Below are 16,839 nucleotides of genomic sequence, written 5' to 3'. Positions count from 1 at the left end.
TCAACCTCAGCAGCATTTGGTACAAGATCATCACTGTGGGAGCCATCCTGTGCCATGTAGGATCTTTTGCAGCATCTCTGGCCTCCATTTTCCAGATGTCAGAGGCATCTCCTAAGTTGTGACAATCAAAAATGTCTCCAAGCAGCTGAGTGCAGTGGCGCATCCTGTAATTCCAGCACTTTGGAAGGCCGAGGCCGGTGGATCACCTGAGTTCGAGGCCAGCCTGGCCAACATGGTGAAACCCCATTTCTACTAAAAATACAAAAATTAACCAGGTGTGGTAGCAGGCACCTGTAACCTCAGCTACTGGGAAAGCTGAGGCTGGAGAATCACTTGAACCCGGGAGGCAAAGGCTGCAGTGAGCCAAGATCGCACCATTGCACTGCAGCCTGGGCAACAAGAGTGAAACTCCATTCCAAAAAAAAAGTCTCCAGGTATTACCAAATGTCCCCTAGAGGAGAAGAAAGGGTGCACGACCAGCTCCAGTTTAGACCCACTGTACTAAGTATTTAATAAAGGTAGGTTTCTTCCACTCCTCCCATCTACCTAGTCCTCTGAAGTAACCTAGGGATTATTCTAGACACCTCCCTTTTTTTGTACCTAATCAATCAGTAACCAAATTCAATGGAATCTGCCTCCTAAATACCTCCTGCCTTCATCCCCTGGCTCATTTGCATTGTCATCACCACCACTTCCGCCTGGACAGCTCTGTAACTGCTGAGGGCTGTCCAACTCAAATCCAATCTCCCCAAAGCTGCATGGTGAGCTTTAGAAAAGCCCGGATTGCCAGGCCCAATGGCTTGCACCTGTAACCCCAGCGACTCAGAAGGCTGGGATGGGAGGGATCATCTGAGGCCAGGGGTTTGAGACCAGCCTGGACAACCTACTTAATAATTAATTAGAAAAGCCCAGATCTCAACAGGTTTCTCAAGGTGCCTTAAACAATATAGTCCCAGCTCCTTGTTTAGGTCCACAAAGCTGCTGACATCCAGCCACTTCTTCCTTTAGCTTTTACAGTCTGGCCACCCAGGCCTCAGCTGTGCCTTCCCCACCCCACCCCTACCTTCCACCACCCCTGCTTGAAGAACTCCCTGACACACCACAGCATGACGGTTCCACTCAGGGTGTCTATGGCCAGGCTGCTTGTTCAAGTCCTGGCTCAGTCATTTACTATTAGTTCTGTGACCCTGGGCAAGTTATTTAATCTCTTTGTACCTCGGTTTCCCCACCTATAAAATGATGGCACCTACCTCAAAAGGCTATTGTGAGGATTTGTGTTGGTTTATTAAAATGTTTATTTTTAACTGATGAAAACTGTACAGTCTATCATGTACATGTTATTTTGAAATATGTACACACTGTGGGGAATGGTTAATTCCAGCTAATTAACCTATGCATTACCCCACATACTTACCAAGTTTGCATACGAAGAACATTTAAAATCTATTCTCCTGGCAATTTTGAAGAATACATTGTTACTAGAGTAAAATTCTCAGTAATGACACAGACTAGAAAATAGGAGGAGGGGCTGAGCATGGTGGCTCACACCTGTCATCCCCAAACTTTAGGAAGCCAAGGCAGGAGAAACACTTGAGCCTGGCCAACATAGTGAGATCCCATCTCTTAAGAAAAAGAAAGAGAAAGAAAATAGGAGGAGTAATGTATATTGCATAAACAAATTAAAGTTCAAAAAGACCTTTAAAAAGATGTTTTTTCTCTCACCAACTTACCTCATGGTCATCTAACCTGAGATCAGCACATGAACGGAGGAAACGGTCAAGGGATTGGATACACTGCTTGGGACTGAAGATGAATCATTAGGATGTGGCTGTTGCTCTGAGGAGGTGCCTAATCTATATAAGACAGGCACATAAACGATCCTTCATGTCTGTCAGTGAAGTATTCGGTAGAAGTAACTATGCAGGAAGGTGCTATTGAGTCTGGGATGTGAACAGGGATGACTGGAGACACAGAGGGCCCAGCTTTGAACAGTGACCTCTGAGCTGACTCTTAAATAAAAATAATAAAATGCACTAACAGTTGTGATTCTTTATGCCCAGGCTTCATTGATCCCTGAACCCTGTCCAGGCCTGGCTCTCCAGCGGGACAGGTACATCTGTGCTACCCCAAATCCCTTCACTGAATTCCTTCTCTGTTGAATTCATCAGTATCAATTGTTGTTGCCTGGAATCAAAACCCCATCAAAGATTTTGTATCAAAAAAGAAAAAAAAAAGATGTGCTACAAGAAACTGGAATGGCTGGGAATGGGAGGTACTGGTTCACAACCATGGCGTTTCCATTTTGCAAAATGAAAGAGTTCTATGGCTAGACGGGGGTGATGTGATGGCTGCATGACAATGTCATGCACATAATGCCACCAAACCATACACTTTAATATGGCTAAGACAGTCAATTTTGTTATATGTATTTTACCACCATTTAAAAAAAATTACTTAAAATAATTGGAATCGCTGAGTGGAAGGAAGTGGGTACTCAGAGTCCTACAATCCCAGTTTGGGTAAGTTGCTCATTGCTAACATGCCAGAGAGCAAAAGCAGAGTGGGTTAAACTGTCCCTGCTGTTTGTTAAGCCCAAACTGTGTGCCTCTTCGTTGTAGGCTATTTTCAAGTTGCCTCAAGACGGATGCAGTGGGGATGAGCAAGGCCATGGGACTTATTGCTAAGGCCCAGGAATTCCCAGAACCAGAGACTTCATCTAGGTTAGATCACTACCAGCCCACGGAATTGACTAGATACAAGCAAAGCTGGAGGCTGAGTTTTCATGGGAGCAGTTTTGCCAGACATTCTCAGTAAGGCTGGACCAAGCTTATGGCTATTCCACCTCAAGACAACCAATCCTGAAGCCCCAGACTAAATGCCAAGCAGCACCCAAGAAAAGGAGCTTTGCCAGTGCCTAGCCCATCCAGGTGCAGCTGCAGGGGACAATGACCAAGGGAGATTCTTACACTGGATGGACTTCAGCAGAGGCAAGCTGCCAGACTGGCTGACCAAAGCAAATACTCCCAGCTGTTCCTGTTCAGCCAGCTCCCCACTGTGAGTGTCTCACTTTCCCCTTCTCCAAATAGAGGGTTCACTGTAGTCATCCTGTTCTTTCTTGGCCATTGCAGGTTCAATGTTTTGAGAGACATAACCTATTTAGTCATAAATCACCAGATCATTAAAAAAAAAAAAAAAAAAAAAAAAAACCTCCTTTCAGGTGTAATATTACCCAGAGATCCTTGCAATACTTATATTCAGGTTACCCCCCTGGGGAAAGGGAGCATGTGCATTTCATGAAGCCTGATGGTGGATGCATTATCCAAGGTGTGGAATGCAGGGTCACCATGGCTGACTTCACCCCAGCTCAAGGCAAAAAAGGTAATTTTACCTCCTCCTTGCCATGGTGGCTGGTTGCAGGATGAAGAGATCTCAGCCTCCGTGGGCCCTGAGACACAAGGGGAGATTTCCTTAATCTTAAGAAAAAGCCATAGGAGGCAGTTCTCTTTCAAGTACATAGTTTAAAAAGAAAAAAAAGGCATAGCTCTGGCCAGGCACAGTGGCTCATGCCTGTAATCCCAGCACTATGGAAGGCCAAGGCAGGCGGATCACTTGAGGTCAAGAGTTCTAGACCAGCCTGGCCAACATGGTGAAACCCCATCTCCATTAAAAAGACAAAAATTAGCTAGGCTTCGTGGTACATGCCTGTAGTCCCAGCTACTCAGGATGCTAAGGCAGGAGAATCGCTTAAACCCAGCAGGCGGAGGTTGCAGTGAGCTGAGATGGCATCACTCCTGCCCGGGCTACAGAGCAAGCCTCTGTCTCGAAAAAAGTAAAAAAATTAAATAAATAAATAAAAGTATAGCTCTGTCAGTGGCAGGCAGCCTAGGACCAAGAAGCCCTAGAAAGAGCCAGGCTGTAGAAGGTAAAGCAGAAACAACAATGAACCTGGTTTCTGAGGACATCCCTGAGCTGGCCCATTTCCTAACTGTCTACGTGGACATTTTCTAATTGAGACATCATAACTGAACAACACAACTAGTTCCCATGGCAACCATCAATTATCTTTCACAATATGTGAGCCACCATAAAACACGAATTGAGACGGACCAACTCAAGCCCCACAATTCTAAGACACCATCCACTGTCAGCTGTCGATTTTCGGCGGTGAGGGGAGTGGAGGAGGATGGTGTGAGTGCAAGAAACCTACCAACACTTTAAACACATATCAACTGTAACATGAATCCAGAATTATTAAAAGGCTGGGGGTGGGGGCTGAGTGTGGTGGCTCACACCCGTAATCCCAGCACTTTCAGAGGCCGAGGTAGGCGGATCACAAGTTCAGGAGATCAAGACCATCCAGGCCAACATGGTGAAACCCCGTCTCTACTAAAAATACAAAATAATTAGCTGGGCGTGGCAGCGCACGTCTGTAGTCCCAGCTACTCAGGAGGCTGAGGCAGGGGAATTGCTAGAACCCAGGAGGCGGAGATTGCAGTGAGCCAAGATCAGGCCACTGCACTACAGCTTGGGTGACAGTGTGAGACTCTCTCAGAAAAAAAAAAAAAAAAAAAAAAAGGCTGGGGGAAGGGGAACAACGACAAGTCTGAATAAAAGTAACATGGTGTTTGTCAACTCCACCCTTCTGTTTGGGAAGAGATGTACTCTAGGTCACATCCAACGGTGGCTGGATATTACAAGTATGTTGAAAGAAACATGAAGAGCTGAGCGCTCGGGGGTGAGTATAGCTATGCAAAGCTATCACCTTGACATCTAAAAGTATTCAACACTTTATAGGGTAATGATAATGTCTGTAACTCAAAACCTAAGAAAACAAAAATAAGGAGAAACAAATTGGAGTCTGATCGTGGGACACAGTTTTCATAGCACACACACACACAAATTTAGAGAATCCAAAACACTGCTAACAATGCAAATTACTTTCTTGCAACTGCAGTGCACAGAAGGATGGAAATTCTAACTTAAAGTGCCCACAGTGGAGAGAAATGAAACATCTATTTTGCAAACTGCAAGTGGGAAATAAAACAATTTAACAGTCATTTTTTTCTGAAAAATATTCCTTGCTATAGTCCTCCAACTCCCAACATAGTGGTGAGCTCCTAACAAACATGAAAATGACCTTGGGATCCTAAGCTACAATTAAAAAAAAAAGTGTTCAACCGAACAAATGCTGTATCAATATTGTACTGAACAAGTGCTATAACTTTCACCTGAAGCTTGAAGTACATGCGTTTCAGGGATTTTTGAACTCACTTTTAAACTTACTTTTATATTAAGAAAAAAATGCTTATTGTAGAAATATAGAAAATACATATAAGCAAAACACAAGACAAGAAAAAATTACCTATAATCCCCTTTGCTCAAAGATAACCTTCGTTAACATGCTGGAATATATTCTTAGTTGTTCTTTTTTCTTGTTTTATAGAGACAGAGTCTCACGATGTTGCCCAGGCTGGTCTTGAACTCCTGGGTTCAAGTGATCCTCCCCCCTCTATCTCCCAAAGTGGTGGGACTACAGGCGTGAGCCACTGTGCGAAGCCCCTAGTCATTTTCTCTACATGTAAACACTTTAACCCACAACAGGATTCTACTGCATCACTGTCTTGTAACCTAGTTTTTCTATTTAATATTACGCTGCTGACGTCTTCATGGCATTAAATATTCTTCAACACTGCCCCACCCCAATCATCACTCCCACAGCTGCGGTATACTCTTCTGTACTCACTTCTCAAAAGGAGAAAAAGCTCTTACTCCTGCTTTAAAGTGTTCTCTTTAGTAGTAATACTAATAATATTCACTGAAAATTAAGGCATCGATTCCAAAGGCAGGCTCAGCCTGCATGGCACATACCACTTTCTCAAGAATCAGAATAAGCATTCCCTAGAACTCAAAGTCAACATGGAAAGTTCAGTGCTCTATAGATGGAGCTCAATCCAAAAACCACATTCATTTATCTTCTGGTGTTACTAACAAGTGGGGAAGAGATACAGCCAGTTTGAAGCTTAAAAACCAAGTTACTGACCATAATGATGGCTGTAACCAATTGTCACACACAATGTGTGACGCACAAAAGGAATGGGAGCAAGAAGGATAATAGGAAGCAAACTGATTTTCAGTCTTTCAGTCTTGCTTTTTCTTTTTCTTTTGAAATGAGGTCTCATTCTGTTGCTCAGATTGGAGTGTGGTGATGCAATCGTTACTACTGCAGCCTTGAAATCCTGGGCTCAAGTGATCTTCCCACCTGGGCCTCTCAAGCAGCTGGGACCACAGGCATGCACCACCATGCCCAGCTAATTTGTTTATTTTTAATAGAGATGGGGTCTCACCATGTTGTACAGGCTTTGCTTTTTCTTTAAACCTTGCACTCCTTCCTCTAGCCAAAACAAACTGGGCAAAATGAAGTCGGCATGATGAGGACACCTGAAGACAACTCGCTTAATAACTGAGAAGGAAAAACAGAGACTAGCAAAGAAAGCAGAATATTCTCCATAAAGTCCCATTCATCAAGTTCTAAGGGTAGTTGGGAGATTCATAAGTTTGTGAAGCCTGTCAGGCTGTGGGACACAAACACATTTTTCTCCATTATTAAATAGTAATGAGTGCTTACTAAGCAAAGTAAATAGATTAGGGTTACTTTCATTTTCTGAAAAACCAAAGTAACTGCCAGCATTAAGAAAAAAAAAGAACTTACACATGTAAATAAAACTAACCCATTCAACACAAACATCTTCAATTAAATAAGAAAAACTAACAGAAAGGGTCTTCATCTCCTACATTACCTCTGACCCAATGTCTGCCCTCACTGGCCTCCTCACATTAATGACATCTAACACTCACTTGCCAAAACATAAATCTAAAACTTAACATCACATAGGTCAGGTTAAAAAACTGATTAGCTTTGCATTTTCCAACATTCATTCATAACAGATGTTCAACGGGAGCAAAACCCAGTGTGACTTCCTGACAGCTAGGGATGTGTTGGTCACAGTTCCCAAGCACATTTCTCAATGTTACAACAGTCTTAATGTTTACCCACATTAAATGCAAATTCCAGCTTTACAACATGCTTTAAAATATACATTATAAGACATGATCCAAAATTGTACCCAAGGAGACCAAAAGCTAAGCCTCGAGTCAGGTTGTAAACTGGAAATTAATTAGAATGTAAAAACTGTTCACATAGGCAAGACCGGGAGGTGGAGATGCAAATCAGGCCCTTGTCACTGCACCACTGGGTCCCCTCAAGACAGGGCACATGGTCTCTGTCTGCTAGACAGGTGGTGGAAACACGCAGGAGTCACTCAAGCAATCCATCAACACATTACTTCAGTGTGCCTGGGAAACTACAGGTCCACTGCAGCCCAGACAAAGAAAGTGACAGGTGATGGGACATCACACAAACCAGCAAGAGGACAGTTCCCTCAGTTTATTCATCCTCTTCATGGGACCATCATCCCTACAAGCCCTCCCAAGTTCCACTTTCACAGGATAGATTTCACATCACAGCTTTTTTTTTTGAGACAGAGTTTCACTCTGTCACCCACGCTGGAGTGCAGGGGTGTAATTTCAGCTCACCACATCTCCATCTCCCAGGTTCAAGCGATTCTCCTACCTCAGCCTCCCAAACAGCTGGGATTACAGCAGTATGCCATCACACCTGGCAAATTTTTGTATTTTTAGTAAAAATGGGGTTTCGCCATATTGGTCAGGCTGGTCTCGAACTCCTGGCCTGAAGTGATCCCCCTGCCCCAGCCTGCCAAAATGCTAGGATTATAGGCATGAGCCACCATGCCCAGCCACATCACAGTTTTTTAAACTTAAAACAAAACAAAACAAAAAAACTTCAGTTTTGAATGGCCATTTCTCTTAGTGATTAAGAGGTATGAAAAGAACAAAAATCTCTTGGTAGATGTTTGCCTGCCAAGAAGTCACCAAACACTGAATTTGATGACAGCAAGGGAAACTGAGAGCATTGCCATTTAACTTGGTGAGTTATCAATACAGGACCAAAGTCAGGGACAAAAAGTGGACTGAAGTGTCAATTTTAAGCTAGTTACCCCAGATACACTTACATAATAAGGCTTTTCTCACCTAATGGCATTACAATAATCAGCACTCAGGTTCAAAACAAAATATTACAATCATAATGAGATTCTATTATTTGTGAAATAAGAGTCCCAGATCTTTACACCACCAAACTCCCTGCTAAAACTTCAGCCACAATCTTACATCAGGAATCAAGAATGTCTCTGCTAATCAAATACCAATAGTAGTGATAATTATCAGCTCCTTCTCAGAGTCAATAACAGAAAGTTATGGAAGGGTCCACACGGTAGAACTAGAACTATTTAGAAAGTCTCTACTAAATCTAAATCTAGTTTCTTTATTCTCAACTCTAAATCATGCTCTCATTTCCATGTCCCAGCAACAAGCAACACCCAAGGCAACAGTAATATTAAACAGTGCACAGTACAAACATTGCCGCCTCCAGTCTGAAAATGAAATACATTTGTTTATATTGTGACCTGGAAAAGAAACAATGTAAAAACAGAAAGTAACATTTTGTCATGCTTCTCTTACCCTTCCTTAATCCTATTTTAATGGTGATAATAATACTTCTTCAAGGGCAACAATAAAATCTGTTTAATGCAGATCTTGTAACTCAAAATAAAAAATTGTCTCTCAATATTTATTTTCACCATTATAGTATTTATATATTATTCTAATCCTCCTTAGCATGGACTACCAAAAGATCAACATATAGTTTGCTTTATTATCAAATATTTCAGTAAGACAGACCCACTGATTCAAATATCTGCAACATTAAAAAGCTCGAAAACCCTTAAGTTAGGATCGCTCTCTCTCTCTCTTTTTTTTTTTTTTTTTTTTTTTTAAAGACAGTCTCGCTGTCACCCAGGCTGCAGTGCAATGGCACAATCTCGGCTCACTGCAACCTCCTCCTCCCAAGTTCAAGCGATTCTCCTGCCTCAGCCTCTCGAGTAGCTGGGGCTACAGGCATGTGCCACCACGCCTGGCTAATTTTTTGTGTTTTCTTTAGTAGAGATGGGGTTTCACCGTGTTAGCCAGGATGGTCTCAATCTCCTGTCCTCATGATCCCCCCGTCTCAGTCTCCCAAAGTGCTATGATTATAGCTGTGAGCCACCGAGCCTGTCAGATCTTTTTTTCCACTGCTGCTACTCATCTAAGACCGGAAATTCAAGGGCAACAATACAATCTGTTTAATACAGATCTTATAACTCAAAATAAAAAAATTAATTGGCTCTTAATCTATCACACATTGCCATATTTTCGCGATACCATTTTAAACACTGCACATACAGGTGATTAAATTAGCAATGAGCATAGTTGCTTCCTTTTGAAATGAGTGCAAAAGTAATTTAGCAGAAACTCAAGTGTACTGCTGCAATAATGTCACACTCAATCATTCTTAATATTTTTAAACGGTTTTATTGAGATGTAATTCGCATACAACACAATTCACCCATTTAAAGGATACAGAACCCAATGACTTTCAGGATGTGTGGCATTATTCCTTGGGGTGTTATCTCTTTGCTTTTGTTTTCCGAGACAGAGTCTTGCTTTGTCACCCAGGCTGGAACACAGTGGCACCATCATGGCTCACTGCAGCCTCAACCTTCCAGGCTTTTCAAGCCATCCTTCCACCTCAGCCTCCCAAGCAGCTGGGACCACAGATGCGTGCCACATCCAGCTAAGGTTTTGTAATTTTTGTAGAGACGGGGTTTCACCACATTGCCCAGGCTGGTCTCAAACTCCTGGGTTCAAGTGATCTTCCCACCTTGGCCACTTGAGATTATTCATTTTTCTTGGGAAAATATACCAATATATTCAGGTACCCCAGAATCCCAAAACAAACTTTCTCAAGTAAGCTTCCAGGTAACGCGGGCACACACTGTATTGATGAAATGCCTCAGTACTGTGCAGTGGTTTTCATTAAAATTGCATTCTGTAATGGTAAATAATCTACAATCATCTGAGGGTCACCATTTTGTCACTGTCCTCACCCTTTGAGCAAAATTATTACCTTTTTAAAAATTTTTTTTGAGACAAAGTTTCACTCTTGTTGCCCAGGTTGGAGTGCAATGGCACTAACTCGGCTCACTGCAACCTCCACCTCCCAGGTTCAAGGAATTCTCCTGCCTCAGCCTCCTGAATAGCTTGATTACAGGTGCCTGCCACCACACCCAACTAATTTTTGTATTTTTAGTAGAGATGGGGGTTTCACCATGTTGGCCAGGCTGGTCTCGAACTCCTGACCTCAGGTAATCCTCCAGTCTCAGCCTCCCAAAGTGCTGGGATTACAGGTGTTAGCCACTGCACCCAGCCTATTAATATTATTTTTGAACAGAGTCTCACTCTGTCACCCAGGCTGGAGTGTAGTAGCAAGATCTCAGCTCACCGCAATCTCTTCCTCCAGGGTTCAAGCTATTCTCCTGCCTCAGCCTCCTGAGTATCTGGCATTACAGGTGTCTGCCACCAAACCCAGCTAAATTATTATTATTATTATTATTATTATTATTATTATTATTTGTAGAGACAGGGTTACACTATGTTGGCCAGGCTGGTCTCAAACTCCTGACTTCAAGTGATCCACCCACCTCAGCCTCCTCACGTGCTGGGATTACAGATGTGAGCCACTATGTCTGGCCTGAGCAAAATTATTTTTATTCCTCAACGAAACTGATGCTCAATAATGAAATAAACAATCATAACATTCTGATTTAATAACACTAAATATAATGAAAATTAAAATGTCAATGTCTACAAATTCTACAGACACTACATCCTTGATTCTATTCATTAGTCTTTTTATTTTGGAGACAGGGTCTCACTCTGTCGTCCAGGCTAGAGTGCAATGGAACCATCTTGGCTCACTGCAACCTCTGCCTCCAAGTTCAAGTGATCTTCCCACCTCAGCCTGCCAAGTAGCTCGGACTGCAGGCACACGCCACCATGATTGGCTAACTTTTCTATTTTTTGTAGACACAGAGTTTCACCATGTTGCCCAGCCTGGCCTCAAACTCCTAAGCTCAAGCGATTCACCTGCCTAGGCCTCCCAAAATGCTAGCATTACAGGAGAGAGCACTGCATCCAGCCCCTAGAGTCAAATTTTAAAAGAACACGTCATATTCATGAATTTTACAAACTGATTTTAAATGTCAACATAAAAACTAGGCCCTTTTAAGAGTCTGTTTCTCAAATATTACCTACCATGTCCTGGGTATACAGTCTACTATCCAGCATCTAGACCTGATACAGGCACTTGGATTTGGCATGACTGGGCACGGCTTATCTCTCTTCAGAAAACAGCCTGTTGGCATTCACCTTTAGATCCGAGAAAAATCTAAACTGTAATTTCTGAAAGCAATCTTGTCCTCACCATTTTGCACAGCTGCAAAGATGGCACATAGGGTTTCCCAAGTAATCTCCTGAAAATACACACAGGCCACTTTTTTAAAACTAACAACTATTCTTAATCAGTTACAGATGGCTATCATCTAGGCCCCAGTTCCTTCTGTGCTAATGCCTATTTAAGGGCACTTCTCTTTTTCTAGCACTTTTCTCAAACACAGAAAAGCAGAAATCTGACTACTCGTTGACTTAAAAGTGCTGAATGATTGGGGATATTGAAACTGAAGGCTTGGACTTTTCCCAGGTTCCTAATCACTGTAATCCATCAATTCTAAAGCATGCTTGTTTTCATATTTCAACTTCTCTGAAATAAGGATGCTTCATGAGATGGACAGTATGTCATGACTTGACAGCAATTTTTTCTCTCAGTGGTACATGAAATAATGGCACATCTTAAAAGTGACAGTATCTTAAAGTGAAAGAAATATGGTTTCCATGCCAAAGGTTAGCCTTAAAGGTTTCTAACGAAGCAGATAATTATATATAAATAAGTAGAAAAACCCCTAAGACAACAGAAAGTAGTGGTGACTGCAACCATGGCAGAACTATCTGCCACATCTCAAAGGGCATAAGGCAAGCTACTGAATAGGTTAGAATGTAGCTTCAATTAAGCCAGATTTTCACCATTTTCATGAAATTTCCAAGCTTTAAGACACTCTGGAGACCACAATAAGCAGGGCTCCTGGTCAAACTGGCCCAGCAGCCATCAGTTTGCAACCAGTGGTGTTTATTTCTCTTACATCATCTTGAATAATTTAGCTACTAAGACCTTGCAAGGCATTTGGCAGAAAGGGAGGATTATTCAGCATGCTAAAAACTAGGCCTTTTGATTAAAAATACCTGGCTCCATAACTTACTTGTGCTGTGTCCTTATGCAGGCCATGTAACCTCTTTAAGCTTCCATTCCTCATCTGTAAATCACAGCCTACGCCACAGAATTCTCATGAGAATTAAACGAAATAGTATGTGCACAAGGCTTAGAACTTTGCTCTCATGGCACATCTTAAAACTGACAGCATCTTAAAGTGAAAAAAAATTATGGTATCCATGTCAAAAGTTAACCTTTTAGGTAGGTTATGAATTGGATAATTATATGCAAATAAGTAGAAAGACCCCTAAACCAGCAGGGAGCCATGGTGACTGGCACCTATAAACAGATCTGGCACCTCTCAAAGGACATAATGCAAGCCACTGATTGTGACTAGGCTAGAATGTGGCCCGAACTAAGCCGGATTTATGCCACTGGTGGAAGAAGCATTCAAAACTAGCCAACTAACCACGTTTGTATAGGATAAGGAGAGAAGGTGTCATTTATCCTATGTCAGCCTGGCCTTCATTTCTAAGCCATTTGCCTCGGTTTAACTACTAACAAAATTGTTTAATGTTTTATCTAACATAAGAAGCTGCCATTCAATCCTAGTATTTTGCTCAGTGGAAAAATCTTTTCAAAAAAAGATACCTTTCTAAGATGGAATAGATTTCAGAAAGTAGTAAAATTCATAACTATGTCAAAATGCACTATGGATTGCCAAAGATAAATAAATAAATAAAAATCCATCAAGGACTCAAGCCAGATGCAGAAACTAGTCCAAAGTGTTCTGATTCCAAACCAAATCTGATTTTGGGCCATGAATCAGAAGTTTTGTTACATTGCTAATCCCTTCACACCAAAAGTCCTTCATCTGATGACTCTGAATCTTGCTACTTACAGTGACATGATTTAAATTACAGTAAATATGAATTATAACTCACCAAAGAAACCTCCACCTGAAACACAGCAAAAATTAAACAGCATATACATTCACACAAGCAAAGCCTACTTCTCAACCCCTTTCCCTCTGCAAAGTGGACAGACCTCTGCTGATTATGTAAGCAACAGTGCTCTCTGCTTTGGCACCCCCGTTTTCTGGGTTCACGCAATGCTTTATCAGCAGTGCAGAGAGCGCAACAGTCTATAGATGGGACATAACTAAGTGCACTCCAAGCATATTATGTTTTTCATCCATCTCAAATAAAAACACAAATCTACTTTTAAGAAATGTGGTAGGTAGGAGTGTCTACTTTCCTAAAAGGTTTATGAAGTTACTCTTCTAAATAGTGGTCAAAGTATCTTGATGTGTGATATTCTGCAGCACACCAAGTCTGCAGACTGAAGGGCACCCATATTTAACACCCCTTGGAAGAACCACCCTGCCTTTTGCTTCAGCGGGCATTCTACTTTCAGAGCCTGCTAAAATCTTTCATTGGTTTTTCGTACACATACTAATTCAGGGAGACAAAACAAGCTGTGCAAATTCAACAATTTGTTGTTAATATTCTAGGAAGGCATTTCCTGATTCTCTGAAGGGCAACCTGACAGCATGAAACCACCCATGAAAAACAAATACCACTGAAATGTGAAGTCATCAAAACTGCCCTGGCTTATTTCTTCACTGGTAGGAGAAAGTTGAAAAAGGAAGACAGATGAGACTCATCTTTTATAATACAATGTGTGCGGAGCCAAACAGTACCACTAACATGGCAATAAATAGACAACAAAAGGTGGCTTCATTGTCTTTTGCTATTTCCTGTACAGCCCCAAATACCCTTCTAGCAACATGCAGGAGGGAACCCAGTCACATATCAACACGCACTCGGACTCTGTTTACATTCCAAGCTTCACTTTCACACTAGACACCAGTTGATGATGATCAGTAGTGACTCCTGTAGACTAAAGTGGCAAGATGTGCTCTAGGTAGATTCTGACACTCAGTACCAATGTAAACAAAGCACAAACAACAGTGACTTTAACGTGATTCATTTATCCAGTTGCACTTTCCAAAACACTCTTAAAATCTTTTTATCGGGAGTTTTTACAGATAATCACGTTATTAAAACATTTTTTAAAAGAACCTAGGACAAAATGCAGCTGTCCTCACCCCCTAGCCCCCCGCAATACGTCAATCCAAGCAGCCCCTTTGTTTAGGAATGTCCGTGTCTCTGCAACTCTAAGAGCTCAGGGCCTGCCCTCTACTGTCGCTAATTAAATGGAGAAGTAGGGGATGCAAGGGAAAGCTCCTGAAAGAGAGAAGCCAGGAAGGAGAGGAGAATCCCCCAAGGTAAATAAAACAACGCTACTTTTCACCTATCCCCAGGAAGCTACACAAAAGGGGAAATTATTTTACAAAAGCACAGCGAGGCAAAATAATCAAACACAAATTACATATTATTTGCATTGTGGTCATTCTTTGATCAAATAAATACATCACGGTTTGCCTAGCACCGCTAAGAAAGAAAGAATTCATACCCCAAACATCCTCCCCACCCCAAAATACCTCTTTCATTCCACACTTACGTAGCACACATGCACACACACCACGCCAGGGTAGGAGAGCTGCGGAGAGCGGAACCATAACATGAGCCTGTCTCAGATAATAGCCTTTCTTCCAGCCCCACCCCCATCACCAGAGAAAGAGGGAACCTCTGAAAAGAAAGGAGGGAGGGGAAGAAAGAGAAATCGAGAAAGCCTGAATTTCCAGGCATCAACTTTTCATGAAATGCACAACCAGGATAGGAAATACCTCCCTGCTGAGTAATGCTTCTTGGGTTGTAAATTCACCTCTCAAAAGGGTAGCCAGACCTGAGCGCGCACCCCGCCAGATGGTAAACCACTCCTACCTGCTCCATCCAGCCTGCCCGTCACGCCGCGCCCGCGACAAGCGTCCCACCCCCCTTTTTGGCAGAGCAACATACCAGTAAGAGCCGAGCGTGGCTGGTCGAGAGAGGGCTAGGCAGTGATTGAGCAGGATTGTTTCAAAAGCCGGGAGTGGGAGACAGGGAGGAGACAGTGAAGGTAAAAACAAAGCCGTTTGCAGTGAAACCGACCGCCTGGAAGGCGTGGCTTATTCATTTGCTTTATTAGTAAAAGAGATCAATTGAGCTTTCCTCTCCCCACCCACCCACCCACCCAGGAGGTGCCGGGCTTTGAATCCTCGGGAGGAAAAAAAATGGCAGGGCTGCAAGCTTCCTCCCCAAGTTTCCAGGAGCACCTGCCACCAGCCTTGAACACCTCCCCCACCGAGGCTCCGAAATCCACAATCCTGGCCGTAGACTTTGCAAAACGAGGGGAGGGACTCACGCAGCGCGACCCGCATTCCCACTGGAATAAGCACGCACAGGCTTTTGAGCGCCTGCTGATCCACACAATTATGAGAGAAAGTTCCAGGGGGAGACGATAGGGCTCCTCCGCAGCCCCGGGTCTCCAGCCGCGCGACCCAGACGTGACAAGCATCATGGACTCCCGGGCTGCAAGGGCGAGAGGCGGAAAGTTGCCCAACAGCCCCGGTAGACACTGCTAGGAGGAGGGGGGGAAGAGAGGCGCGCGTGCCCCCTCCCTCCCCTCCCCAAAGCCAGGAGCGGCGGAGTGAACCCCCAGCTCCGAGGGCATCGCGCCGCTTTATTTACAAACAATGCGCTCCGCTAGCGGATGGGGGAGGGCGGAAGTACCCAAGCTCCCCTCGGTCCCTCTCCGGGGCGCTCCCGCTTTGGGGCTCCCCTGGAGACGCTGGGCAAGAGCGCCCCAGTGGCGGCCCTTTTCCCCTCCCCCTGCAAGCGCGGGACAGGAACTCCCAGGGGAGTCCCGGGCAGGAATAGGGTGCCACTCACCTCGTCTTCGGAAAGTCCATAGACCGGCTCCCCGAGCCCGGTCGCCATGGAGCCGGCGCCCCGCGCGGGGTCCGAGACGCTCCCGGCGGCTGTGCTGCGGCGCGGGCGGGCGGCAGGGTCTCCCCCCAGCCTCCGGGTCCCGCGGGTCCCGCACCCTGCCCCGCACACACTCCGCTCGGGGAGCGGCCGGGTGCGGGCAGGTGAGGGTGCCCGAGCGCGCGCCCCGGCCGCTGCGGCGCCGCTTCTTCCCGGAAGGCTGCGGGACCGGCCGGCCGGCGGCTCCCGAGAGCGCGCCGAGCAGCGGGCTGCAGCCCCAGCGCCTCTCCCTGCTCGCGGCGGCGGCGCGGAGCCCGCCGGGCTTTCCCTCCCCGCGGCCCGCGCCTCCCTCCCGCCCCGCCGCTCTCCGCCCCTCTTCGAGCCTGCTCTGAGCTCCCGGGGACCCGGCTTGCCCGCCCCCTCGCTCGCGCCGTCCGGACCCCCGTTCTCTCCGCCCCCTCCTCCGCCTCCTCCGCCTCCTCCCACACGCGCCGCCAGGGGACCCTCCCCGCTCGCCGGGGCGGGCACACGCGCCCCCCCAAGCCAATCACAGGCCGGGCTGGGGGACGGGCAGCGCGCTGCGGGGGTGGTGGAGTTCAGCCCCACGCCCACCCCAGCCCCGGGCCTCTGGCGCGGCGCCGCGGGGGTCAGTCGGCCGCTGGGGCGTGTCCGGGCGCGCTCGGCCTGCGC

The 16,839-nt window shown here is 44.9% G+C and overlaps 1 protein-coding gene across 4 annotated transcripts in view; it reads right to left on the bottom strand.

The window, feature by feature from the left end:
- The window catches only part of NEDD4L (NEDD4 like E3 ubiquitin protein ligase), a 356,397-nt gene extending 339,806 nt beyond the window's left edge, over positions 1-16,591 (bottom strand). For 3 of the 4 annotated variants that reach the window (XM_032293594.1, XM_032293592.1, XM_032293593.1), the window contains exon 1: positions 16,114-16,591. In XM_032293594.1, coding sequence (XP_032149485.1) covers positions 16,114-16,161 — 48 coding nt within the window. In that variant the 5' untranslated portion in view covers positions 16,162-16,591. Of the gene's footprint in view, positions 1-15,201; positions 15,342-16,113 lie in introns of those variants that run through there. The other variant, XM_032293595.1, reaches the window with a different exon arrangement.
- Between the last annotated feature and the right edge of the window lie 248 nt (positions 16,592-16,839).

This window comes from Sapajus apella, unplaced genomic scaffold (assembly GCF_009761245.1).
Source record: "Sapajus apella isolate SASKATOON/1434 unplaced genomic scaffold, GSC_monkey_1.0 scaffold30, whole genome shotgun sequence".
NCBI lineage: Eukaryota > Metazoa > Chordata > Mammalia > Primates > Cebidae > Sapajus > Sapajus apella.
This window is presented reverse-complemented; position numbering and strand designations above follow the sequence as displayed.